Source organism: Pelodiscus sinensis, chromosome 1 (assembly GCF_052426305.1).
Source record: "Pelodiscus sinensis isolate ZL-2025 chromosome 1, ASM5242630v1, whole genome shotgun sequence".
NCBI lineage: Eukaryota > Metazoa > Chordata > Testudines > Trionychidae > Pelodiscus > Pelodiscus sinensis.
Genome location: NC_143052.1, coordinates 339,964,164 through 339,990,592, shown reverse-complemented (window position 1 = coordinate 339,990,592; position 26,429 = coordinate 339,964,164). Strand labels below are relative to the sequence as shown.

The 26,429-nt window shown below is 42.4% G+C and overlaps 1 protein-coding gene across 4 annotated transcripts in view; it reads right to left on the bottom strand.

The window, feature by feature from the left end:
* RSF1 (remodeling and spacing factor 1) overlaps positions 1 to 26,429 on the bottom strand; it is a 110,975-nt gene that overhangs the window by 59,587 nt on the left and 24,959 nt on the right. For 3 of the 4 annotated variants that reach the window (XM_089775776.1, XM_075919499.2, XM_075919498.2), the window contains exons 2-5: positions 11,381 to 11,472; positions 7,506 to 7,598; positions 4,045 to 4,250; positions 898 to 1,052 (exon numbers count right to left, since the gene is read on the bottom strand). In XM_089775776.1, coding sequence (XP_089631902.1) covers positions 898 to 1,052; positions 4,045 to 4,250; positions 7,506 to 7,598; positions 11,381 to 11,472 — 546 coding nt within the window. Of the gene's footprint in view, positions 1 to 897; positions 1,053 to 4,044; positions 4,251 to 7,505; positions 7,599 to 11,380; positions 11,473 to 12,160; positions 22,814 to 26,429 lie in introns of those variants that run through there. The other variant, XM_089775775.1, reaches the window with a different exon arrangement.

Genomic DNA, 26,429 nt, shown 5'->3' with positions numbered 1-26,429 from the left:
TCTTCATTTCTAGTATTAAGTACAGGACTGCCAAGTAGCTTAAGTCCAACTATTTACAGCTACCTTGAACTGATGGGTTAATCTTGATTTTAAAGAACAAGTTACTAAAGTGAAGAAAAATACATAGGCTGTTATACAAAGCCAAAAACAATGTCAATCCAACTATAGGACTGGTGTTCAATATCAATTATGCCCATCACACAAATTGTCCATTAGAAATGTGACGCTGGGTGGAAACTTAAGCCATGACAAATGAAGAATAGATAATGGACAGGAAAGCAAATGTCAAAATGTCAATGGTGTTAAAAATTGAAAGATGCACGTGTAATTTGGTTATTTTTTGAAGTAAACTGCATATGCACCTAAATTATTTTGAACTTTAAGATGTGTAAGAAAATTTAAAAAATTTATCCTGCTATGTCTCGGCGATTTATAGCCAAGGCAGGGGTGGGGAATCTTTTTTGATTTGGGGGCCGCTGTCCCACAGAAAAATCAGTCAGGGGCCGCACATAAGCAAAAACAAAAAAACAAAAAACCCTCACTGACATGGACCCCGACTGAGAAAAAGAAAGACACACCTCACATTCCCCTTGCACATAGAGCCTAAGGGGGCCCAGGATAGATTTTGTGTATTCCAGCCCCACAGGGAGATGGCAGGGGGCTGGAATGCCAGCATGGGCTCCTGGGGGTGGGTGGGACTTTGAATCTCAAGGGCCAGATCAAGGTAAGCTGGGGGCTCCATCTGGCCCACAGGCCTTAGGTTCCCCATCCCTGAGATTCCCCCACCTCCGCCCCCAAAAACGGCCTATTCTAATCCTCTCATTTTTCAAGCAAGTTTAACATTTTGCTATGATGCAGCACAATGTCTAAAGCTTGGTAAAAAAGAGGGTAGAAAACCTTGTGGAGATATTTCTTCCTCCTTTTTGCTGTCTTCATCTTCTAAGCTAGGGCTTTCACGTGATGAGCTGTCCTGCTGGTTGTTGTTTTTCAACAGTGCAGGATCTATTTGTGCTTTCAAAAGCTCAAGTGTCTCAGCCAGCTCATTTCGGCTTCTGGATGACAAAGAAAAGAAATCAGTTGTCTGATAAAGCTTTTATTGGCTCTTCCCGAAACCATCCATCTCTAACAAAAAATACCACCTGCTTAAATGAATGCTGCATTACAAATTATAAGACTAGAGGTTTGGCTTTGTCCAGTCAGAATAGCCATCATTTTGTGATTAAATGGCTTGCCATTTTATCTGTAGTAAAATTAAAACTACCTTGCTAACCCTTCTGAGTGGCCACAACAACCTTCAGGCTCCAGACAGCCTGCTTTCAATCTGAGCTTCTATTCTTTATTAGTTTTGTATATATTAACTGGTTATTCTCAATGTCCATTTGTTTGCCTTAGCAACTATCCCATTCCCTCACTGAAATATCTTGTAGTGTAGCGCTCATGAAACAGAATAGCAATATCATTTAAAGGTGGATTTTTGAAAAGCATTTAAGTACTTTCAAAAATCCCACCCTAACAATTCCCAGAAGAAAAACTTTAGCATTTAAAAATAGTTACTACACTGATGCAGATATTATGAGTGGAAATTAACGCTTAAGTAAGTAAAATAAAGTTACCAATCTAAACTTTTGAGTAAGGAAGCAGAGTGCAGTAAAACAACCCGCTTTGCGAGCAGGTTAAACGGAGGTAATGCTGCACTGTGGGGGTGTGTCTAGACTACATGGCTCCATGTCTAGGCTACATAATCCCCGTTTCATTAAAATTAAAATGGCTGCCATGCTGTGCCGACAATCAGCTGATCCGGCACAGCGCGGCAGTCTAGATGTGGTGCGGTCAACCTTTGTGGCCTTTGTTGACCACTCTGGGGTTTACCGGAGCGGTCAACAAAAGCGTCCCTTGTCGATCATGCTGCGTCTAGACTGACGCATTGTGCCGGATCATTTTTATTTTAATGAAACAGGGATTGTTTAAATCCGCGCTTCATTGACTATGTCGAGTAAACTACTTTACATGGCTCCTTCGACGGAGCCATGTAGTCTAGACACCATAAGGTTATGTCAGGGATCTCTCATTTCTGCTCTCTATGCAGCAACTGTTTTTGGGTAAAAATTTCAGTTTTACATACACAAAAAAACAAAGCCTAGAAGCATGCACAAGTTTAGCATGAAGAGTTCGGTACTTTTAAGAGCACTTTTGACTCCAGAATCAATTCCTATGTTTTACCAGCATCAGACGCAAGATGCCGTGGGGGGAGAGGTGTCTCAGCATAAGCCTAACCTACTTTGCTTTTGGCCCCCCTTTCTCCTAGCAATCCACAGGGACATGCTGCAAGGTTAGTATAGTTTATTTTTTGGCTGATGCGGTTTGTTGAATTTGCTTTATTCACAAATAGCAGCTTGTTGGTGGTAACACTGGTCATGTTCTACAACCAACTGAGAACTGACTTTGCAGTTGAATATTTTATTCAACAACTCTTAACTGCTAAAAGCTGTAACTATAGTCACGTCATTTAAATTATAGACAGTATTTGAAATTTATGACATATCTGCCACCTTATTTGTTTACTCTTTTACTCAATGCCAATTCTCTTTTGATCAGAGACCAGCTTTAAAAGCCATTTGGAATTAACTAGATTTGTTTAAAATAAATAAATAAAGGTTCCATACGAGAATATATTAAAAATCATTCACTTGCTTTTTTAAATAAATAAATAATTTCAAAACTAAAATACTTTTATTTTGAAAATATGGCTCAGAACATGCTAGAAAGTGAAATATTTATATAGTATTAAAATAAAGAAGTGTATCTTTGTAAGAGGCTAAATTGCTGGAGCCCACAGAGCACTTACCAGCATTCTGTAACTCAATCATTCGTCATTCAGGATCTGAGATCCATTTCAGAATGGTCTTGTGTTTGGATTTCTGGACCAGATTAGGATACTACAGGTTGAAACTCTTTAGTGTGGCATTCTCTGGTCCAGCAACATCCACGGTCTAGCATGATTTAGTTAGCTGGATGTCCACTTATCATGAGTGTGGCTAAGTTTCCCACAGTCCCATTAAGTTTGTTTACAGCGATCAGGCTTAGCTTTCACAGTACATCTACACAGCAGGGCTAAAGTTGGAATAAGCTATGCAACTTCAGCTACGTCAACAATGTAGCTGAAGTCGAAATATCTTACTTCGGCTTTTGACGCTGTCTACACAGCAGGCAGTCAAAGGAAGAACACTCTTCCTTCGACTTCCCTTACTCCTCGTAAAATGAAGGTTACCATGAGTCAAAGTATGAAGTCCTCCAGCACAACATTATGTTGAAATAAACGCTTGTACTGTAGAAGCACTCTTCGTTATTTCGAAATAATGTTAGTTATTCCAAAATAATGCTGTTGTGTAAACACAGCCTCAGTGTTCTGTGCCATTATTTAACTCTAACTTATCCCTGCTTTACAAGAGCCAAGTAAGCAGTGGAAGTGTTGGTAATGCTGCTAGACAATATTGACTTCCCGTCACCTCCCTGGTTCAGCTCTGGTCAGGTTCCAAGGATGTCAGACTAAAGAGGTTCAACATGTATTTTGAATTCTATGATCCTAGAACTCAACTCTGCAATTCTAATGATAGCATAATGCCGTCAATTGCTAATTTGTGACTGATAGTGTGAGAGGTTAGAGAATCAACACAATATTCCTCCATGTTCCCTAAAGCACCTTGTCAGCATATAGTGGGACCATTCTTCATGGAGTATTAATACTCCTCCTGATCCTCTTGACATATATCCATTATGGTCTTGAAATTTTAGATGATGTTTCACTTATAAACCATAAAATGAAATATGGATTGGCTATTATCCTATAAACCAGAAAGACGTTTTTCTTCATAATTTTATTTGTACACGTGCTTTTCCCTACTGCGTATGTCTGAAAGCAGAGAATTGATGGGAATTCTGCTCTCTGAAAAGCAGACACTTATTGAATTCAACATCTAAACTTCATAATCACAGATAATCACATTTAAAACGTACAGTTATAAACAAGAATAAAAACAAAGTTACCTGACAATGCATTTCCAAGAAGACCCATCCTGGTCATCCTGTTCTTCTACATACATTCTCACATTATGTTCTTGATCCAGCTGGTACCAATACATTAGACCATCCTTGTCTCGACCAATTGGCTGTAGACGCATAGCATCAGCATCCTCTTCATTAATGATATTCTTAAATTTTAGATTGTCATCAAACTGACACTCACAGAGGTACTGAAAAAATTGCAATGGATAAATGTTTTTAAAACATAAAAATACCAGTAAAAACCCCTCAGTGTGTTTTGGGTTCTCTTTTTAAACCTGTTTTTATTGTTTCTGTGACTTAACTAGAAAGGAAGAGCCAATGCACAGGCCCTTCCAGGTTGTACCCTTTTGATAAATCAGGATTAGCTTTTAATTTCATATTAATGGCCATTTAGAATGGTGTTAAACTTGTTCAACACCAAACTTTAAAACAGAGGAGAATGAAAGCATCATTACTGGACAGTCCCTCAGCGTTACAAACCCCTCAGTAATAGAGGCTGTTTGTAACGCTAAACAAAATGTTATTGTTGTCCTTTCAAAAGTTTACAGCTGAAAACTGAGTTAATACAGCTTTGAAACTTTATTAATAAGAAGAAAAATCTGCTTTTCCTTTCTTTTGTATTTCATATTTACCACATTATTGTATGTGCTTTCTATAGTTTGTTTTTTTCCCCCCATCTCTGCTGCTATCTGATTGTGTAAGAACATAAGAATGGCCATACTGGGTCAGCTCAAAGGTCTATCTAGCCCAGTATCCTGTCTTCTGACAGTGGCCAATGCCAGGTGCCCCAGAGGGAATGAAGAGAACAGGGAATCATCAAATGATCCATTCCCAGTAGCCTATTCCCAGCATCTGACAAACAGAGGCTAGGAACACCATTCCTACCTTCCTGGTTAATTAACCATTGATACACCTATCCTCCATGAATTTATCTAGTTCTTTTTTGAACCCTGTTAAGGTCCTGGTCTTCACAACATCCCCTGGCAAGGAGTTCCACAGGTTGACTATGTGTTGTATAAAAAATTACTTCCTTTTGTTTGTTTTAAACTGCTACCTATTAATTTCATTTGGTAAACCCTAGTTCTTGTGTTATGGGAAGGAGTAAAAATAACTTTTCCTTGTTAACTTTCTCCATATGTCATGATTTTATGGACCACTATCATATTCCCCCTTAGTCTCCTTTTTTCTAAGATGAAAAATCCCAATCTTATTAATCTTTCCTCATAGTGCAGCCATTCCAAACTCCTACTAATTTTTGTTCCCCTTTTCTGAACTTTTTCCAATGCCAAGGTATCTTTTTGGAGATAAGGCAACCACATCTGTATGCAGTATTCAAGATGTGGGCGTACCATGGATTTATATAGAGCAGGGCTACTCAACTTTGGAAGCCCCGGGGGGCCACAATGATACCCACAGCACATGGCAAGGGCCGCAACTTAAGTTGCACATACATGCAAATATATACGCAAATAGCTTCATTCACACTGATGGGCATGAATACAAAGATTAAAGCAAAACTACACAACACGCAGGCCCCATTTAAGTCAGTTCTGCTGTTATTAATAAAATGTAATATTTCCACCCATATGACAGCACTTTTAAGAAGCAATGACAGTTCAGGAATTTAACTACTAAAACACTTATCAACAGAAGACCATTATATTGACTCGCCATTGTAGAGCATGTTCCCAGTGGAGGCCATGTTCAAAGAAGTCCACCCATGGGCCATGTGTTGAGCCCCGCGTAAACCCAAACCACACTGCGGACTGCAAGCCGCATGTTGAGTAGCCCTGATATAGAGGCTAGGGATATACCTATCTCATAGTACTTGAAGGGACCCTGAGAGATCATTGAGTCCAGTCTCCTGCCCTCACGGCAGGACCAAGTACCATCCCTGACAGATTTGCCCCACATCCCTAAATGGCCCCCTCAAAGATTGAACTCATAACCTTGGGTTTAGCAGGCCAATGATCAAACCACTGAGCTATCCCTCCCCGAAATGTGAAGGACTAGTCGACTATCCAATGATCAAATGCTTATCAGATAGTCAACTAGTCACTCTTCCCCCCAGCTCCTTGCTGCCTCTATCACATACAGGCAGCAAAGGGGGGGGGGGGGAGCAAAGGGGGATACTTCAAAGTGGCAGCACTGCAAGGAGCCCGGATCAGCTGCTCCGTGCGGCACTGCCGCTTTGGATGCCACAGGGAACCCAGTGACAGGCTCCTTGAGGCACTTCAAAGCAGCAGGGCTGCCTGGAGCCCAGGTCAGTAGGGAAGTCCCCAGCTGACCCCAGGCTTCAGCGCTTTTGCCTTTGAAATGTAGCAACAACTCTAGGGGTGTTGCTACACTCCAAAGGCAGAGGCGCCCTTATCAACTAATCGATGCAAAAATGCATCGACTATTCAATTAGCCGATACTTAACATCCTTAATAGAAACAAAAAGATGTTTTCTGTCTTATTCTCTATCTCTTTTTTAATGATTCCTAACGTTCTGTTTGCTTTTTTGATTGCTGCTGCACATTGAGTGGATGTTTTCAGAGAACTATCCACAATGACTCCAAGACTCTTTCTTGAGTGGTAATAGAGAATTTAGTCCCCATCATTTTGTAAGTGTAGTTGGGATTATGTGTTCAAATATGCATTACTTTGCATTTATCAACATTAAAATCCATTTGCCATTTTGATGCCTAGTCACCTAGTTTTGTGAGATCCTTTTGAAGCTCTTCACAGTCTGCTTTGGATTCCAAATGAGGTGTGGGGTTAACTGGTCAGTTTGTAACTCTGCTGTTCATAAGTCTGGGGTTCTGCTGTAGTAAGAACTCCAACAGCTACCACAGCAGGATGAAAGCAAGCCATCTGCAAAGCACAGATGCACAGCGTGGTGCTTTTACTTCCTCTTTTAAAAGTGGCAATTGAAACTAACTTCTGTAATTTATACACACTTTGAAAGCAATATATATGGGAAGCTTCTGTTTTGTAAATGATTTAGCTAATCAGAGGCTATTATTTACTATATAAGACTACTCTAAAGCTTGTATGTGATGGCAATTAAGGCCATCATATGCAAGGCTCATTATTCCTGACTATTCTCATGAGTTGAAAAGCTGAAGATGAGCCCCATATCTCACCTTTGCACTTAAGATAAAATTGTTTCCATACTAGCTCATACATATAACAAAAATGACTACTAACGTGGGTAAAACACCCACCAAGAGCAGAACAGTAACTACAAATATATTTCAGTGCAAACAAGTAAATTATGAAAACAAATAGAAAACAACATATTTAGTTGAGGCTTATCCCCATTATAAGACCATCAGAAACTACGATTGATTATATTTGTTTGTTACAAGCTCTGATATCCGCTCTATGTGTAATACATTTAATTACTGCAATTTGTAAGTGTTCAAAGTGTCATTTTCAAAAAATAGTAAATACATTACCTTCAGAATTCCCAATTTGCATTCAACACTCATTTCCAGGTACCCTTTCTTCTCCATCTCCCATGCCCAAGTACTGTTGAATTCTTGGCATATCTGTCAGATAAATAAAATATTAAGTTAACTAGAATTAGTGGATGAATGTAACTTGAAACCTCTACAATACCAAAGTTTATTTTTATCTACATGCTATATAACTTCTGTAAGCAAAAAAGTGAGATAAAGATAAAGCCAGGTGTAGGTGGGTGTGTCTTCACTAAGTCTTGAAAACCTATACAATCAGGATCATGGCTATCATCACCTTAATTTTCCTAGCTCTGGGCAACTTCTAAGAGATAGCACGATTTACAACTAGGGCACTAGAATGAGAGTTAGAAGACCCAGGTTCTATTCTTAACTGTCATTGACTGGCTATGTGATCTTAGTCAAGTTACTTCACCTCTGTGCAACCATGTCTTTTCCTACCTCCTTTTGTCTGTCATGTCTATTTAGACTCCAAGTGATATGGGAGCAAAGACTGCTTCTTATGTGTCTGTAAATTTAACAGGGTATGTCTACACTGCATTATAAAATCTACAGCAGCCAGTCTCCTAACCTGGGTCTCCAGCATCAGGCTTGTGAGGCTCACACTATAGGCCAAAAGTAGCAGTGTAAACTTTTGCAGCTTGGAGTGGAGGCTTGCTTCTGAAGCTCTGAGACTTAATGCAGTAGTTTATAATGTAGCATACACATAACCACAAAGGAATCCCAGTCTCAGTTAGAACCTCTAGGCACTGTTACTGTAATACAAATTATATTTATTCGGCACTGTAAAATAATGTAAGTATGCATAAAATGATGAGGTCCTTGCAGCATATACCATAAACCATTTAAAATGTGTGTGAAAACATTATAATAAAGACTATCTTCAAAAATAAAAAGCCACAGAAAGTGGGAAGTAGAAGTGATAAAGAATGAATATATGGAATCAATAGCAGAAAAACAGAGTTGGAATAAGATTCACATTTTTTTTTATGTGAGAGTGGGTCAAAATAATTGAGATCAAAATAATGAGGGAACACATTTTATATCCTAAGACCCATAACAGCAAAGGCACTGGTGGCTGCTTACTTATTTAAGATACAACAGTAGGATCCCTAGTTTGTGTGGGTTTTCTTAGATCAAGCATCCATTAGAAAAAGGCTCAAGGTAATCTCAAATATACAAAGACACAACGATGTTAAAGGATTTTTTAAAAGTGGCACTAATGTACTATGGATGCTCTAATCAGTGGCCAAAAGTCCTGATGCATTCTAAACAAATTCAAGCAACAGAAGGTCTCTTGGAAGCATTAAGGGAATTATAATTATCAATCTTCCTGATCAAGAAGTCATTGTCAAATAGAGGTTGTACCCAGGACAAATTAAACCACTGAATAAGTCTCTAATCCACATCCAAAATGTAGCTTTCGTTTCAATGGAGTCAGCATGGCTGAAAGGGAGGCAAAACTTCATTCACAAATTCTAAATGAGTTGATTCAGGAAGTGATAACAAAAAGACTACCATTTTTAAAAAATGACTTCTGCTGTGAGGCAAGTTTTCCTGGTATGAGGACAAGGTATATTGTCCATTCTTTCAATGCATAGGTCAAAACTTAGAGCAAGAGATACAGTTGTTTATTGCCAACAAACTGATAACATTCTACTGTACCCTATCTCTTGTATTCCGTATTCTGAACATGAAGATGGGGGGCTGGGGAGAGGGGCTGGGTTGGGAGGCTACATACAAAAAACCCGAAGAAAAAATGTCAGCCATCAATGGCCAATCCAATGTTCTATGTATCATTCAAACCAATGAAGGGAAGTTTCAGAAATACTGGAAATGTCTTTTAATTGCCCAAATAAGTGACAAAAGGCAGCAATCCAGGGGCATAAGATATGTTGAAACCATTTGTTATAACCACAATGACCAAGTTTCTTTCCATAAACTAAAACCAGCAGATGATCCTTAATCCTGGTAAGTGCAAACTCAACTCCAAACAAAGCTAGAATGCAGTCTGAAGCAACAGCCTCTTGGAAATCTGTAGATTCACAATGGAAAGGGTCTAGGCCAAAGCCAATCTTAACTGTACAAACACAAAAAAGACTCTTGAGAGTGATCAAATAAAGGAAGTACTCATGGGAACAAAACAATCTGTATTAATGACACTGTGCACTTCCCATAAGGGCTAATCCGTCTATCTCTGAGGACAAATAATCTGTCATTGCTTAACCAGAGCCTTATGTATGACCACAAGATCCCTGCATAGAAAATAACATTGAGATTCCAGAAGCACACCAAGTATCTTCTCTTCATTATGTTTCCCAAATACTTCTGTTTGAACAGATAACTGTTACTGAGGGGAACAGAAAAGAACCACCCAATTGGTCCACCTTACACCAGCTTCCTACCAAAAAACACTGGTGTGTTCTCCTTCACACCATTCAGCCAACACATCAGGCATCGTTTCTAGTCATAAGGCCTGCTTTTTATGACTGCCCTTTACAATGTAACATGACAAATGAAACCAGGAGTTAGGGAAGGCTGATATTTACACAAAAAAGCAAATTTATACACACACATATACCTGGACATAAAAACTGTATTTCATTGTCCCCCTATATTCTATCCTTCTCTCGTCCTACTCATCTTCTTGGATTGTAAAATTTGTACGGCAGGGATCTGTCTATCTCTGTGAAGCATGTACAGGTTGAACCTCTCTAATCCAGCACTCTAGAACACCCTTGAGACCTGACTGGTGCTGAACCAGAGAATTTGGCAGACCATGGGAGGTCAATATTGTCTAGCAGCATTAACAACACTTCCACTGCTTATTGGCTCTTAGAAGACATTTAGGGGTCAATTAGAGATAAATAGCAGCACAGAACACTAAGAGCCAGGACTGGTGACTGTAAACAGACTTTATGGGACATGGGAAACTTGGCCACACCCAGGATAAGTGGACACTGGCTAACTAAAATCATGCAGGACCACGGATGTTGCCAGACCAGGGATGTTAAATTTTGATTAATCAACTAATCAAGTAGTCAATGGAATTTCCCCTTTTAAGCTGGCTTTCCCCCCTGACTCCTAGCTTGTGCTCCCCGTCTTGCTGCCTGTCTCTGATAGAGGCAGCAAGGGTGGGGGGAAACAACCAGTCGAGTTCTTACTCGACTACCTAATAAGCATTTGCTTATCGGGTAGTCAACTAGTTGCTTACATCCCTATGCCAGACCAGAGAGGTTCAACTTATAGCCCAAAAAAGGCACAATTCTGCTGTAGTTATCTGGGCACGATCAGAATATTTAGTAGCTGTAATGGTAGTACCACAAGGTACATATTAACAGGCAAGATCAAAAGAACAAAAAAGTAACCTATTATTTCACTGTGCCATCTAGACTTATCCATTCTTTGACAGGTCAGTGCTGGTGGCTTACATATATTTTATAATCACTGTGGGCAATATTATTGTAATTTGTGATCTACATGCAAAGTATTATGTATTAACAATTTCAGCAACACTAAAAAATAAAGCACTGATTGCTAAGAGCTGCAGTCACTTTTAAATTGCAATGAAAGCTTAAAAAGCAGTCCTTATGACTGGAAGCTGTGCCAATCTGCTCCTATCTTGTACATGCAGAAGTTGGTATCTAGTTTCATAAATTTGTGTGCATTCCCAAGCAGGCTGAGAGTTTGAGTTGGCTAAACTTAAACATTATGCAGCCTCAGTCAGGGCATGCACACAGATTTTGGATACAGCACTATGTTCACTAAAATTCATGTTAGGATTTCGGACATAAGATCTCATCACAGAATCTGATCCTAGAATTTTAGAGTAACATAACAGACATTTACTGTACCTTGATCAAGTATTTTTCCCATCTGTCTGCTGTGACAGATTTTCCAATCTTCCTCATCAGTTTCAAGTGAAGCTCTACCAACTCTTTTGGAACTGTAGTATTAAAAGAGGGGTAGGAGAGAGCAATAGTTAAAAATAACCCAACATGAATAAATTCAAATACTAAATATTGTAAAAGTATTGAAATAAAACCATAAATTGAGAATTTTCAAAACACTGTAAGAAGGGTTCCACAACTAAAAATCTGCATTTAGATTTAAAATAAATGTCTATCCAAGGCTTTAGATACCCTACTACATCACTGACAATACAATATCCCAGCAGCATTAAAGAAATCACTTCACAAGAATTAAGCCAGCAAGACACCTACAGAAACTAACTCCCACCCTCTGATCATTGTGACAGAAACAGCCTCTCCAAACACCCTCTCAAACAGATGTCTGTTGAAATCACTTTGGAAGATACCAACTCTGGAAGAAACCCTCTCAAACAGATGTCTGTTGAAATCACTCTGGAAGATAGACAAAACGGGAGTACTTTGTATAGGAGATGGTCTTGGCACGAAGTGAATCTTAAGAAAATCTCCTCTGAGATGGGTGGATTGCGATGAGATGAGTTAGATCAGACATCCACTTGAGGCTGTCACCCGATATGTCGATTATACCACTGACTTCCTGCCTATCCTCCCTCTGAGGTGCCCCACCACCCTGTCCTACTCGGTCAGAAGCTCTGGTCTAGCCCTGCAAAGGCACTACGAAACTTGTTAAATGCAAATTCTTACCCTAACAGTTGTTCTAATAAGCTAGGCAGCCTCCTAGCTTTGGCCTGATCCTTCTTCCTGTTCAGTCTTATACGTTTCCAGCAGGCATGTTGGGTGGTAAGTGGAAGGTCTCCTAGCGTCTGGCAACAGCCCTATTGTTTGGTTTCCCATTTTTACATCCCCTTTGCCCAAGGTGGACATTCTTTGTCTTCAGTTCAAACTTTTCTCACCTTCAGTGGAAAAGTACAAGATCCAAAATGGGTTCCAACATCAGGTGGCCTGGTCATGTGTCTTTGAAGGGCCAACCACAGTTTGGGTTTACAGGAAAAACAAAGCCATTTACAGATTAAGTCATTAAGCACCACTAATCGCTCTCACTACAAATTCTAGATTAATAAGCAGGTTTACAGTTCATATTTCTAACTTCACATACAAGATTGATACATGCACACATATAAAATATACACATTCAGGGAATCACGAGCTCTCGAACAATGCATCACTTGCCCTGTTTTGCATAAAGCATACTCAAATTATGCATATTCATAAACATATTTCCATTAAAAATAAGAAGGTGCAGCATCACACCTTTCCTCTGAGTTCAATGCTAGAAGGTTGGACAGTGTCCAGTGCAGAGGCAGTGTGCTCAATCTCCTCTTTCTAAAGAGGGCATCTGTTACCATCTTTTCCTTCCCTTTAATGTGTACAGTCTCTATGATGAATTCTTGCAGGACCAGACTTCAATGCAGTAGTTTTGAGTTTGTGCCCTCGGTTTTGTTCAGCCTTATTAATGGTGAATGGTCTGTAAGAATCCTGAACCTCCAGCTGACAGCTCACACTATGACACAGCACTCTCTGTGACAGAGTAATTCTGCTCAGTGGAGGACAACTTTTTGCTTAGGACAGCAATAAGGTGCTCCTTGTTGTCCTCTCCAGTTTCCATAAGTACTGCCCACAAGCCAGTGTCAATTGCATGAGTACACAATTCAAAAGTGTTATCCAAGTCAGAGTTGGCTAGCACAGGCTTTGCTGATGAGAGTACTTTTACCTTATCAAAACCCTCCTGGCATATGTCTGACCAAATCATCTTAGTATCACCAAGTCTGTAACTGGGGCTACATCGCTGAACACTCCCCCTCCTGCTCCACACACAAACTGTCTGTAATAATTTGCCATGCCTATGAAGGATTGGACCTGTTAGTCTGGGGCACAAGTCACTTCACAATGGCCTTCACCTTAAGAGGGATGGGGTCATTTCTCCCCCCCACACACACACACATACCCAATGCCCTAGATAATGGATCTTGGCTGCTCCTATCTTGCACTTAGACGGTTTTATGATTAGACCAGTCTCTGAATTTTGACAGCACCACCAGCAGGTGCTCCCTAATTGTTCCAGGTGTTGCTGAAGGCCACTGCAAAGTTTTGCAAGCCATTTAACACTTTGTTGACAAGTGATGTTAAAGTGTGTTTCTTCAGGTAAACATGTAACTACTGAATATTTCAGAGGTTACACGTTTATGAACATGGGGCAATTGGGGGGAGCCAGCTCCCATGGAGCCACCTGCCCCTCCACCCTGAACTTCTGCCTCTGATACACACGCAGCACATGGGGGTTGAAGGCAGGAGCTGGTTCTCTTGCACATACCAGCTCCCACCTGGCCCCTCCCTCACGCTGGGGTGTGTGTGGAATGCAGCTCCATCGAAGCTAGTATGCACAGGGAGCTGGCTTAAAAGCTGGCTCCCACCTACCCTTCCCTGCGCTGCTGCCTCTGTATCCGAGGCAGCAGCATGGGGGAGCAGGTGGCTCCCCAGGAGCTGGTGCTCAGAGGGAACTGAGCAATCTCTCTCTCTCTACCAGCACCTGCTCTCCTCTCACAAACAAAGGACACTAAAGCAGGCAAACCTATTTCACATTTCTCCCACTTTATTCCCATTGGCTTTTCTGGCTCTCTGCCAACACTTCCTGGCTACCCACTGTTCTGAGTTTAACCGTTTAGTTACTGAATGCTGGGATGTTTAGAAAAGGGTAGTACTCTCTTCCATCACAAGGGTGGAAGGAATGGGGGAGGGGAGCACATATCCTCTGGTGTGGTGGGAGCACACAAAATGGGGAAAGGAATATGAGGGATACTGAGAGATGGGGAAATTGAGGTCACACAGAACCCATTAGGCAGAGGGCTAATGGGAGACTTCATGCTATAGAGAAAGCAAGAGTGATTGGGGGGGCACAAAGTTCTGGCATGGGAGAATGGGGAATGATGAATGGGAGCACATAGTTCCAGAATAAGGGAACAGGTGGGGAAGCTGAAGTGAGTTCTTGAAATGAAAAGGGCAAAATGTGGCACACAAGGAGCTTGTGAATGGAGGGATGCAAGAGAAGCCTGGTGTATGCAATATGCTTGACCTAAAGATGCAACAAAGAATATACCTTTCAAGTTAACTGTCATATCCCACTACATTCTAGGCATTTCCTGCTCCAAGGAGCTCATCATCTAAGCTTACATCTTCTGACTAAGCCACTCTATATACTATTTCCTAGTTGTCTGTCTATGAGCAAATTGTGTAGGAAAAGAAAGAAATGCAACAGCCCAGGCTTCAAAATGAACATAAAAGAACAAGCAAAAAAACCAAAAAAAACCCCACATCTGTAATTAGATAGAAGATTCAAACTGTTGGAACAAGAGATGCCTACCATCATCCTTCAACATCCTTTTTCTGTTCCTAGAAAGATCCTAACATGCACTTAAAAATCTAATCAAAATACCGAAGGCACACAATTGAGTAAAACATTCCTGTATTTATTTAAATTGTTAAAAATGCCTGCCTTAAAACACTTGGCTTACCTAGAATCCGTGGCATATATTCATTAAGTCATATTATTTAACGCTGATCTAGGTATTTTGCTATTGGGATGCAATGGGCTGGGACTCAGAAGCCCTGGGTTCTATCCCAAGCCCTGCCACGGACCTACTGGCTGACCTTCCGGAACTCATTTTTACCTCTGTGCCTCTACTGCCCCACCTGTAAAACTGAAATAGAAACACATAAATGTAAGGCTGGAAAGGACTTTGTGAGGTTCTCTCATCCAGCGCCCTGCACTGAAGCAGGATTAAGTATATCTAGCCCATAACCAACAGGTGTTTTCCAAGTATGCTATTAAAATTCCAGTGATAGGGATGCTACAACATCACTACATAAGCCGTTTCCAGTTCTTAACTATCTCTATATTTAGAAAGTTTTTCTAATATCAAAACTCCCTTGCTGCAAACTAAGCAATTTACATAAAGACCATTAAAGAGAGATTAAAGAGACTGGGACTTTTCAGCTTAGAAAAGAGGAGACTAAGGGGAGTTATACTAGAGGTCTATAAAATCATGACTGATGTGGAAAAAGTGAATAAGGAAAAATTATTTACTTGTTCCCATAAGAACTAAGGGTCTCCAAATGAAATTAATAGGCAGCAGGTTTAAAACAAATAAAAGGAAGTTTTTCTATCACAGCGCACAGTTAACCTGTGGAACTTCTTTCCGGAGGATGCTGTGAAGACCAGGACTTTAACAGGGTTCAAAAAAGAACTAGATAAATTCATGGAGGTTAGGTCCATCAATACTTATTATCCAGGATGAGTAGAAATGGTGTCCCTAGCCTCTGTTTGTCAGAGGCTGGAAATGGATGACAGGAGAGGGATCACGTGATGATTACCTGTTCTGTTCACTCTCTCTGAGGCATCTGGCATTGGCCACTGTTGGCAAACAGGATACTGGGCTAGATGGACCTTTGGCCTGACCCAGTATGGCTGTTCTTATGACATAGAAAACAACTGATGTTAAAGGCTGTTATAAAAAGGATTGTAAAGCCTCAGGTTCCACTTTGTGCTTCTTTTTGCAATCCTAAACAGGTCTTTTTTAAAATCTATCCTTGTAGGTCAGGTTTTTTAAGCCTTCTACCATTTTTGTTTCTCTTCTCTGGAACATTCTTCAGCTCATTCACATCTTTTCTAAAGTGTTGTGCCCAGAACTGGACATGGTACTCCACCTCTGTCAAGTAGAGCAGGACAATTACCTCCTATGTTTGACATACAAGTGCTGTTAATAAATCCCAGAATTCTATTTGCCTTTTCCCAAAATACATTACATTGATTTATACTAAATCCGTTCTCTTCTATAACCTCCAGACCTTTTCTGCAGTTCTACTGCCTAGACAATTGTTCCCCATTTTGTATTTGTGCATTTGATTTTTCTTCCAAGCTGTAGTACTTTGCACTTATCTTTACTGAATTTCATTTTAATGGATTTCAGACCAATTCTCCAATTTATCAAGATCATTCTGAATCCTAACCCTGTCCTTCAAAGTCGGATGTCATCTGCAAATTTTATAATTGTACATTTCACTCCATTACCCAAGATGTTAATGGAAACAGTGAATACAAGACTCAGGAAAGACCTTTTCAGGACCCCACGTTGTATGTCCTCAAAGTTGGACAGTGATTTACAGATAACTTTTCTGGGTGTCAATTTCTGAACCAATTGTCCACCTCCCTTATTTTAATTTCACCATCAAATTTCCTCAGTTTGCTTATGAGACTGTTTCTTCAATCTGTGTCAAAAGCGTTAGAAGTCAAGGTAAATCACGTTTACTTCTTCTCCCATCCACTAGATCAGTTACCATGTCAAACAAGGAAATTAGGTCAGTTTGGGATGATTCATTCTTGGCTATTACTTATCAGAAAGCAGACAGGGGGCTGCAGACAGGGGAGTTTGAGAGGGACCGCAAGAGATCCCACCACTGAACAGGCTACCTGGTGAGAGTGAGAGCAAGAGTACTCGCTTTTGGTATGAGTGAGTTTGCTCAACTGTTTGAATTTTGTTTGTTGAATTCTGATTTCAGGTGACAGCAGTTTCAGTTTCAGCTGCTGTGGGACTGAGTGCCAGACCCTTTGTTCCCTCAATTGCTCTCTTGATTGCATCTGGTCAGCCTTCCCCTGTGTAACTCACAAGGGGGCAGGCCTGGCCTAGGCAAGCAGGCTTTAAAAGTCAGAGGCAGAGCTACCAGGGAGAGAAAGCGGACAGGGGGCTGCAGACAGGGGAGTTTGAGAGAGGGAGGCCTACAATGGTCAGGAAGACCCGCAACACCTGTGCCAGAACTGCTTCTGTCTCCTCCACCTGCGCCTGTAGCCAGAGTGCCTGAGCATGGATGCCTCTACCCAGATCCTGGTGTGGTTTTGCAGGGACTGTGGCTTGCAATTCCCACTTATTGATATTCAGGCTGGGGAAATCATCCAATGCGAAAGGTGCCTGCTGGTGGAATCTCTCAGGCAGCAGGTGGGAGAGCTACAGGAGGAGGTGGCTAGGTTGAGGCGCACCCGAATCCATGAGCAATTCCTGGACCATGTTCATGAGGAGACAGCTGAGGTAGCTGTCCCAGTACACAGGACTGCGGGCACACCGCTGGTGGAGGAGAAGAGGGCTCAGGGTGGACACTGGCAGCTGGTTACTTCTGGCAGCAGGCACTGCTCCACCCCTGCTCCGAACCCTCCCGCCGTGGTACTAGGAAACTGTTATGCTCTTCTTTATACAGGAGATAAGGAATCACCCCCTACAATGGAGGAGGAGAAGCCTCGTACCCCCAAGGCTGGGAGGTCTGCTGCCACCACTGCGAATAGGAAATGTAGGGTAGTGGTGGTCGGAGACTCTCTTCCGAGGGGGACGGAGGCGCCCATCTGTCGCCCTGACATTTCATCTCGGGAGGTATGCTGTCTGCTGGGGCCCGTATCCGAGATGTTATGGAGGCATTGTCGAGGATTATCTGGCCCTCTGACTACTACCCCATGCTACTCATCCACATGGGCACAAATGATACTGCAAGGTGTTACCCTGAGCTGATCAAGAGTGACTACAGGGCTCTGAGAGTATGGGTGAAGGGGTTTGGAGTGCAGGTGGTATTCTCTTTGATCCTTCCTGTCGAAGATAGGGGCCCGGGCAGAGACAGGTGCATCCTGGAGGTGAATGCCTGGCTGTGAGGATGGTGTCGCCAGGAGGGCTTTAGCTTCCTCGACCACGAGATGCTATTCCAGGAAGGACTGCTGGGCAGAGATGGCGTTCACCTTTCGAGGAGGGGGAAGACCCTATTTGGACACAGACTGGCTAACCTAGTGAGGAAGGCTTTAAACTAGATTCGACGGGGACAGGTAAGCAAAGCCCACAGGTAAGTGGAGAACATGGAGACCTGGGAGATGGATCAGAAATGGGAGGGAGCATGGGCTATAATGGCAGAGAGAACGGAGAGTCAGGGTAAAACTGGGAGGCAAGGTCAAATCAGTATCTTAGATGCCTATATACAAATGCGAGAAGTATGGGTAATAAGCAGGAAATGCTAATAAATAAGTACAGTTATGACATTGTTGGCATCACAGAAACTTGGTGGGATAATACACACGATTGGAATGTTTGTATGGAAGGGTACAGCTTGCTCAGGAAGGATAGACAGGGAAAAAAGGAAGGAGGTGTTGCCTTATATATTAAAAATGAACACACTTGGAGTGAGGTGGAGATGGACATTGGAGACGGAAGTGTTGAGAGTCTCTGGGTTAGGCTAAAAGGGGTTAAAAACAAGGGTGATGTCATGCTAGGACTCTACTACAGGCCACCTACCCAGGTGGAAGAAGTGGATGAGGCTTTTTTTAAACAACTAACAATATCATCCAAAGCCCAAGATTTGGTAGTGAAGGGGGACTTCAACTATCCAGATATATGTTGGGAAAATAACACAGCGGGGCACAGACAATCCAGTAAATTCTTGGACTGCATTCGAGACAACATTTTATTTCAGAAGACTGAAGAAGCTACTGCGGGGAAGCTGTTCTAGATTTGATCCTAACAAATAGGGAGGAACTGGTTGACAATTTGAAAGTGAAAGGCAGCTTGGGTGAAAGTGATCATGAAATCATAGAGTTCACAATTCTAAGGAAGGGTAGAAGGGAGAATAGCAAAATAGAGACAATGGATTTCAGGAAGGCGGATTTTGGTAACCTCAGAGAGCTGATAGGTAAGGTCCTATGGGAATCAAGACTGAGGGGAAAAACAACTGAGGAGAGTTGGCAGTTTTTCAAAGGGACATTGTTAAGGGCTCAAAAGCAAGCTATTCAGCTGTGTCGGAAAGATAGAAAATATGGCAAAAGACCTCCTTGGCTTAACCACGAGATCTTGCATGATCTAAAAATAAAAAAGGAGTCCTATAAAAAATGGAAAGTAGGACAAATTACAAAGGATGAATATAGGCAAACAATACAGGAATGCAGGGGCAAGATTAGAAAGGCAAAGGCACAAAATAAGCTCAAACTAGCTACGGAAATAAAGGGAAACAAGACGACTTTTTATAAATACATTAGAAGCAAGAGGAAGACCAAGGACAGGGTAGGCCCACTGCTCAGTGAGGAGGGAGAAACAGTAACAGGAAACTTGGAAATGGCAGAGATGCTTAATGACTTCTTTGTTTCGGTCTTCACTGAGAAGTCTGAAGGAACGCCTAACATAGTGAATGCTAGTGGGAAGGGGGTAGGTTTAGAAGATAAAAGAAAAAAAGAAAAAGTTAAAAATCACCTAGAAAAGTTAGATGCCTGCAAGTCACCAGGACCTGACAAAATGCATCCTAGAATACTCAAGGAACTGACAGAGGAGGTATCTGAGCCTCTAGCTATCATCTTTGGAAAATCATGGGAGACAAGAGAGATTCCAGAAGACTGGAAAAGGACAAATACAGTGCCCATTTATAAAAAAGGAAATAAGAACAACCCAGGAAACTATAGACCAGTTAGTTTAACTTCTGTGCCAGGGAAGATAATGGAGCAAGTAATTAAGGAAATCATCTGTAAACACTTGGAAGGTGGCAAGGTGATAGGGAACAGCTAGCATGGATTTATACAGAATAAATCATGTCAAACCAATCAGATAGCTTTCTTTGATAGGATAACGAGTCTTGTGGATAAGGGAGAAGCGGTGGATGTGGTATACTTAGACTTTAGTAAGGCATTTGGTATGGTCTCGCATGATATTCTTATAAATAAACTTGGCAAATACAACTTAGATGGGGCTACTATAAGGTGATGCATAACTGGCTGGATAACCATATTCAGAGATTAATGGTTCACAATCCTGCTGGAAAGGTATAACAAGTGGGGTTCCGCAAGGGTCTGTTTTGGGACCGGCTCTGTTCAATATCTTCATCGACAATTTAGATACTGGCATAGAAAGTACGCTTATTAAGTTTGCAGATGATACCAAGCTGCGAGGGGTTGCGACTGCTCTGGAGGATAAGGTTATAATTCAAAATAATCTGGACAAATTGTAGAAATGGTCTGAGGTAAACAGGATGAAGTTTAATAAAGACAAATGTAAAGTACTCCACTTAGAAAGGAACAATCAGTTTCACACATACAGAATGGGAAGCAACTGTCTAGGAAGGAGTACGGCAGAAAGGGATCTAGGGATTATAGTGGACCACAAGCTGAATATGAGTCAGCAGTGTGATGCTGTTGCAAAAAAAGCAAACATGATCCTGGGATGCATTAACAGGTGCGTTGTGAGCAAGACACTAGAAATCATTCTTCCGCTCTACTCTGCGCTGGTTAGGCCTCAGTTGGAGTATTGTGTCCAGTTCTGAGCACCACATTTCAAGAAAGATGTGGAGAAATTGGAGAGGGTCCAGAGAAGAGCAACAAGAATGATTAAAGGTCTAGAGAACATGACCTATGAAGGAAGGCTGAAAGAACTGTGTTTGTTTAGTTTAGAAAAGAGAAGACTGAGGGGGCACATGATAGTCGTTTTCAGGTATCTAAAAGGGTGTCATAAGGAGGAGGGAGAAAACTTGTTCATCTTGGCCTCTGAGGATAGAACAAGAAGCAATGGGCTTAAACTGCAGCAAGGGAAGTTTAGGTTGGACATTAGGAAAAAGCTGTCAGGGTAGTCAAACACTGGAATAAATTGCTCAGGGAGATTGTGGAATCCCCATCTCTGGAAATATTTTAGAGTAGGTTAGATAAATGTCTATCAGAGATGGTCTAGGCAGTATTTGGTCCTGCCATGGGGACAGGGGACTGGACTCGATGACCTCTCGAGTTCCCTTCCAGTCCTAGTATTCTATGATTCTATGATGATTATCACCTAATTTTCCTTTATATGCTTACAAATTGATTGTTTAATTTGTACTTGTATATTTCTGGGTATCAAAGTTCAAATAACTGATCTATAATCCCTAGGTCCTCCTTTCACTTACTTTTAAAGATAGGTTCTGTGTTTGGCCTTCTCCAATAGTCTGTATCATCACCCATCCTCCACAAATTCAACAAGGTAATTGCTAATGTTTCAGAAATTGTTTCAGCAAGTTCTTCACGTAATTTAGAAGGAATTTCAGCTTGCCCTGCTGACTTGAATAAATCTTAATTTATCTAAATATTCTGTAACCTATTCATTCCCAATTATTAATATGGTTTTAAGCACTTGGTCACATTTAACTGTTATCCTCACAATTAATTATACTTACGACCTTCATAGAATGCTTTGATATCTACCGATAAACATATTATACTCTTGCAGTAATCTTTTTTGGGACCAATGGCCTTTAAGCATGAGATATTTTTGCCAAGATTTGAAGCATATGTTAAGGCCACCTCAGTTACCCCTGTTTTTTGTTCAATGCGTTTGGAAATATTACAACCATATTTAAGTGTCCTTTAAGTGCACAAAAGTAAGTTATCATTTATGTCAGATGGCCCACTGTTTATGGGTTAGCCTTTCATCACTATTCAAGAGAATCAGATGGGAATATTAAGTTTCTACTTGCAAACAAAGTTCATGGTGCGGAGGCAGAGTGGTGTAGGAAACTTTGCATAGTACCGGATCATACAATCATGACAGTTGGTAACAGAAAATACCAAGTAGTTTATCTTAGCCCATCTCCTAATCAAGACAAAATTATTCATAATATTATATTCTCCAGGGCCTTATACTAGCCTTAAATGTCCCAAGAGATCAGGCTTCTATCCGTTCCCAGGAGAAATTAGTCTATTATGAATACTATTATATGGCAGAATGATATGCTCAGTTTATCCCATGGAACAGGATACAAGTCTTAATTTTCTGATGTCTACTACACAGATGAAAAGTACCCATGATACCCTGCACTTCTTCTCACACAAGCCATGGTCCTAACACTTTAAAGGGCTTAAACTGCCATGTATGATATTTAACTGAAACACTGTGTACCAATTTTCTATTTAATACATTTCTTATAAACAGAAACTCTTCCTTCAAGAACCTTCTTTCCCTTTCTGGCTTCATTCCAATGTCTATAATAGACTATGGATTATCTTTTTTACTCCCAGAATTGTTTTCAGTGTCGGTTTCCTCTTTTCTGTCACCCCTCTACTTCTTTCCTTGTTTAGAACTATAAGAGGGTATGTCTACACAACAAAGTTAATTCGAACTAACAGATGTTAGTTCGAATTAACTTTGATAGGCGCTACACATACAAACCGCTAGTTCGAACTTAATTCGAACTAGCGGAGCGCTTAATTCGAACTAGGTAAACCTCATTCTACGAGGACTAACACCTAGTTCGAATTAACTAGTTCAAATTAAGGGCTGTGTAGCCACTTAATTTGAACTAGTGGGAGGCTAGCCCTCCCCAGCTTTCCCTGGTGGCCACTCTGGGCACCACCAGGGAAACTCTTCTGCCCCCCTCCCAGCCCCGGAGCCCTTAAAGGGGCACGGTCTGGCTACGGTGCCCATGCCAGGTGCAAGCCTGCCAGCACCCAGCCAGCAGACCCTGCACCTGGCACGGCTCGAGCCAACCACCCACTGCCATCCAGCTCTCCGCCTCTTCCCAGGACCAGGCTGGCGGCTCCCAGGAGCCTGCCCAAGTCCGCAAGAGGCGGGCGCCCACCTGGTCTAGTGCAGACATCGTGGACCTCATCCACAGCCTCCGTACTACGCCCAGGAAAGTGGCCGTCTAGGGTAGGATAGCTGCCAGCCTGGCCACCCAGGAGCAGGTTTGCATGAAAATCAAGGTGGTCCACTGAGACCCCCGACCCTGAGCCCTGAGCTTAGAATGGCCGTACTGGGTCAGACCAAAGGTCCATCTAGCCCAGTAGCCTGTCTGCTGACAGCGGCCAACACTAGGAACCCTGGAGGGGATGGACCGAAGACAATGACCAAGCCATTTATCTCGTGCCATCCATCTCCAGCCTTCCACAAACAGAGGCCAGGGACACCATTCCTACCCCCTGGCTAATACCACTCCATGAACCCAACCTCCATGACTTTATCTCACTTCTCTTTAAACTCTGTTCTAGTTCTAGCCTTCACAGCCTCCTGCAGCAAGGAGTTCCACAGGTTGACTCTTTGCTTTGTGAAGAAGAACTTTCTGTTGTTAGTTTGAAGCCAGCTACCCATTCATTTCATTTGGTGTCCTTTAGTCCTTCTATTATGGGAACTAATGAAGAACTTTTTTTTATGCACCCTCTCCACACCATTCATGCTTTTATAGACCTCTATCATATCCCCACTCGGTCTCCTCTCTTCTAAGCTGAAAAGTCCCAGTCTCTTTAGCCTCTCTTCATATGGGACCTGTTCCAAACCCCTGACCATTTTAGTTGCCCTCCTCTCTCCCACCCTCTCTCTTCCCCTCTCCCACCTTCTTTTCCCAGTCTCCCCGAGTTTTGTTCAATAAAGAGAGTTTCTATTTTTGAACACACGTGTTCTTTATTTTGTACATGAGGAAGGGGGGCTAGGGAGGGGTAAGTGGAAGGAGGTGAGGTAGGAATGGGGTACGAGCCCCCGATGGGGAGGACTGGGATGGCTCTGCGGGCTCCTCGGGGTGGAAACTCTCCTGAAGCCCCTTGATTGACCCCCCCCCCCAGATGGCAGCCTGTGGCAAGTGCAGCCGGGCTGATGGCTGAGTGCTGTGATGTGCCGAGTGTGGGCACTCAGGACACTCCAAGCCAGGACTGCTTTGCAAACGGGGAACCCCTGAGAACTGTCTGTCCGGGGTGGGGGTCGGGTTCCTTTAAGCACAGCCCTCAGCTAGCCTGAGACAGCATCTCCACTCTCTAAGTCCTAATCTGATGCCCTGCCGGCACTGCTTCCGGCCATCCTTAACCTCAGTTCAGGGTCCACTCAGTTTGGACATGCTAGTTCGAATTAGTTCTAATTTAGTTCGAATTAGTGCTGTAGTGTAGACATACCCAGATTTACCCGGTGTTGCTTGGGTCCTTATTTTAAACAAGTTTTGTTTTTCTTCATTTATATCATTGTTCTGAAGTGGAACTGGGGATGAGGGGTTCAATAGGCAGGCTGTCCTAGGGAGAGAGGACAACCACCACACCACAGAAGCTTGGGGCCAGGTGAGAAGCACCCGACCATGGCAGCTACAGCAGGCCAAGGGAGAGGTGCCTATCCCCCTAACTAGATGACAATCTGACACAGACAAACTCTCTGAAATATATAGTAGATAGCTGTCCCTTTCCCCACCGCTGCCAGTCCAATGCTGTCCTGGTCCACATCTCTGGTCCCTTGCTGCCCCCTATGGTCATTGTGCAGAATAACTGTCCCACAAACAGACACACACACAAAGAAAAGTTACACATTAATAGCTAGAAAGGTTATGGCTTAATTTCAAATATCTTCTCCCTCATATCTCTCTATATATTCAAGACTGTTTTTCCTTCAGGGTGACAGAGTGATGTCACCACATCACTCTATGCCACCCTGCCACTCCAGCCTCAACAAAGTCCCCAGAAGGGGAAGAGATGGCCATAGCTCAGGGTTCTCTTCCTCCTCCCCCCCGGGAGGTGTCTTGGGCTCCCTGCTGGCCCTCCACTCCCATGAAGGAGGGCTGGGGATGGCAGCAGTGGCTCCGCACTGTGCTGGGGACCCTGATGCTCCAGGACCCAGCGGGGAACCTTTGCCTCTGACTGCTTGGGCCCCATGCGTTGGGGCTGCCGCATGCCTGGAGCTCCAGCCTGGAACCCTTCCCCCGCCTCACAAGCCAGTGCTGGCTTCCTGTGGAGAGAGGAGAAAACCCGGAGGCTCCGCCAGAGGCGGAGGTGGCTTGTGGAGGAGAGCACATGCTGCTGTGGAGGAAGGTGGGGGCTCCCAGCCCTGATGCCCCTCCCCGGCAGCTGAGTCTGGCATAGCCGCTGGCCCTCCCCTCCCTAGCGGCCGGGGGGTCCCCCAAGAGGCTGGGGCTGAAGTGGCCCTGGTCACCAGGGGGAGAGCTGGGCTTGCTTATTTCCAAAGACAGGGGGCTTGGTGAGCATAGTGAGCAGGGGACACTACCCCTAGTATTATAAAAGAATATTTATATTCAAAGTTAAACTCCTGTGCCCTACTGATTGATATTAAGTAAATTGATTTGTGGTGATTTTGCTTTATTATATGAAAAAAGGCAGTCTGAAAGCTGTTTCTGTTTTGGGAATGCCATGTCTGGTGATCTTTGTTTTTACTGAAGAATTTTAACAGATTTAGATGTGGGCTAAGAATTCTTTCAGCCTTTAATTAAAAAAGAAGCCAACAGTGTTGACTTGCTTATAAAAACCATTGACTCCCAAGTGTTTCTTGAGTTAAACAGGCAGGCTACATCTCGACTGGCATGATTTTTCGCAAATGCTTTTAATGGAAAAGTTTTTCCGTTAAAAGCATTTGTGGAAAAGAGCGTCTAGATTGGCATGGACGCTTTTCTGCAAAAGCACTTTTTGCGGAAAAGCGTCCGTGCCAATATAGACGCGGTTTTGCGCAAGAAATCTCCGATTGCCATTTTCGCAATCGCGGCTTTTTTGCGCAAAACAATACCCCGTTGTCTACACTGGCACTCTTGCGCAAAAGCATTTGCACAAGAAGGCTTTTGCCCGAACGGGAGCAGCATAGTATTTCCGCAAGAACACTGACAATCTTACATGAGATCGTCAGTGTTCTTGTGGAAATTCAAGTGGCCAGTGTAGACAGCTGGTAAGTTTTTCCAAAAAAGCAGCTGCTTTTGCGGAAAAACTTGCCAGTCTAGACGCAGCCGCAATGTTAAAAGAAAGCTTTAGAAAAGCCTGAATAAAAATCTCTTCTAACAGTCAGGCTTCACTTTCTGGATCATGACATCAGAAAATTCACCCCTAGTCACCTATAATCTTCAAAGAGGAAGAAAAGGAAAGATTAAAAATGTCTGAAAAAGCTTCTCGATTTCCTCATACATCAAATAAAATCGGCCACAAACACATTTTGTGACCTTTTTGTATTCAACCTTA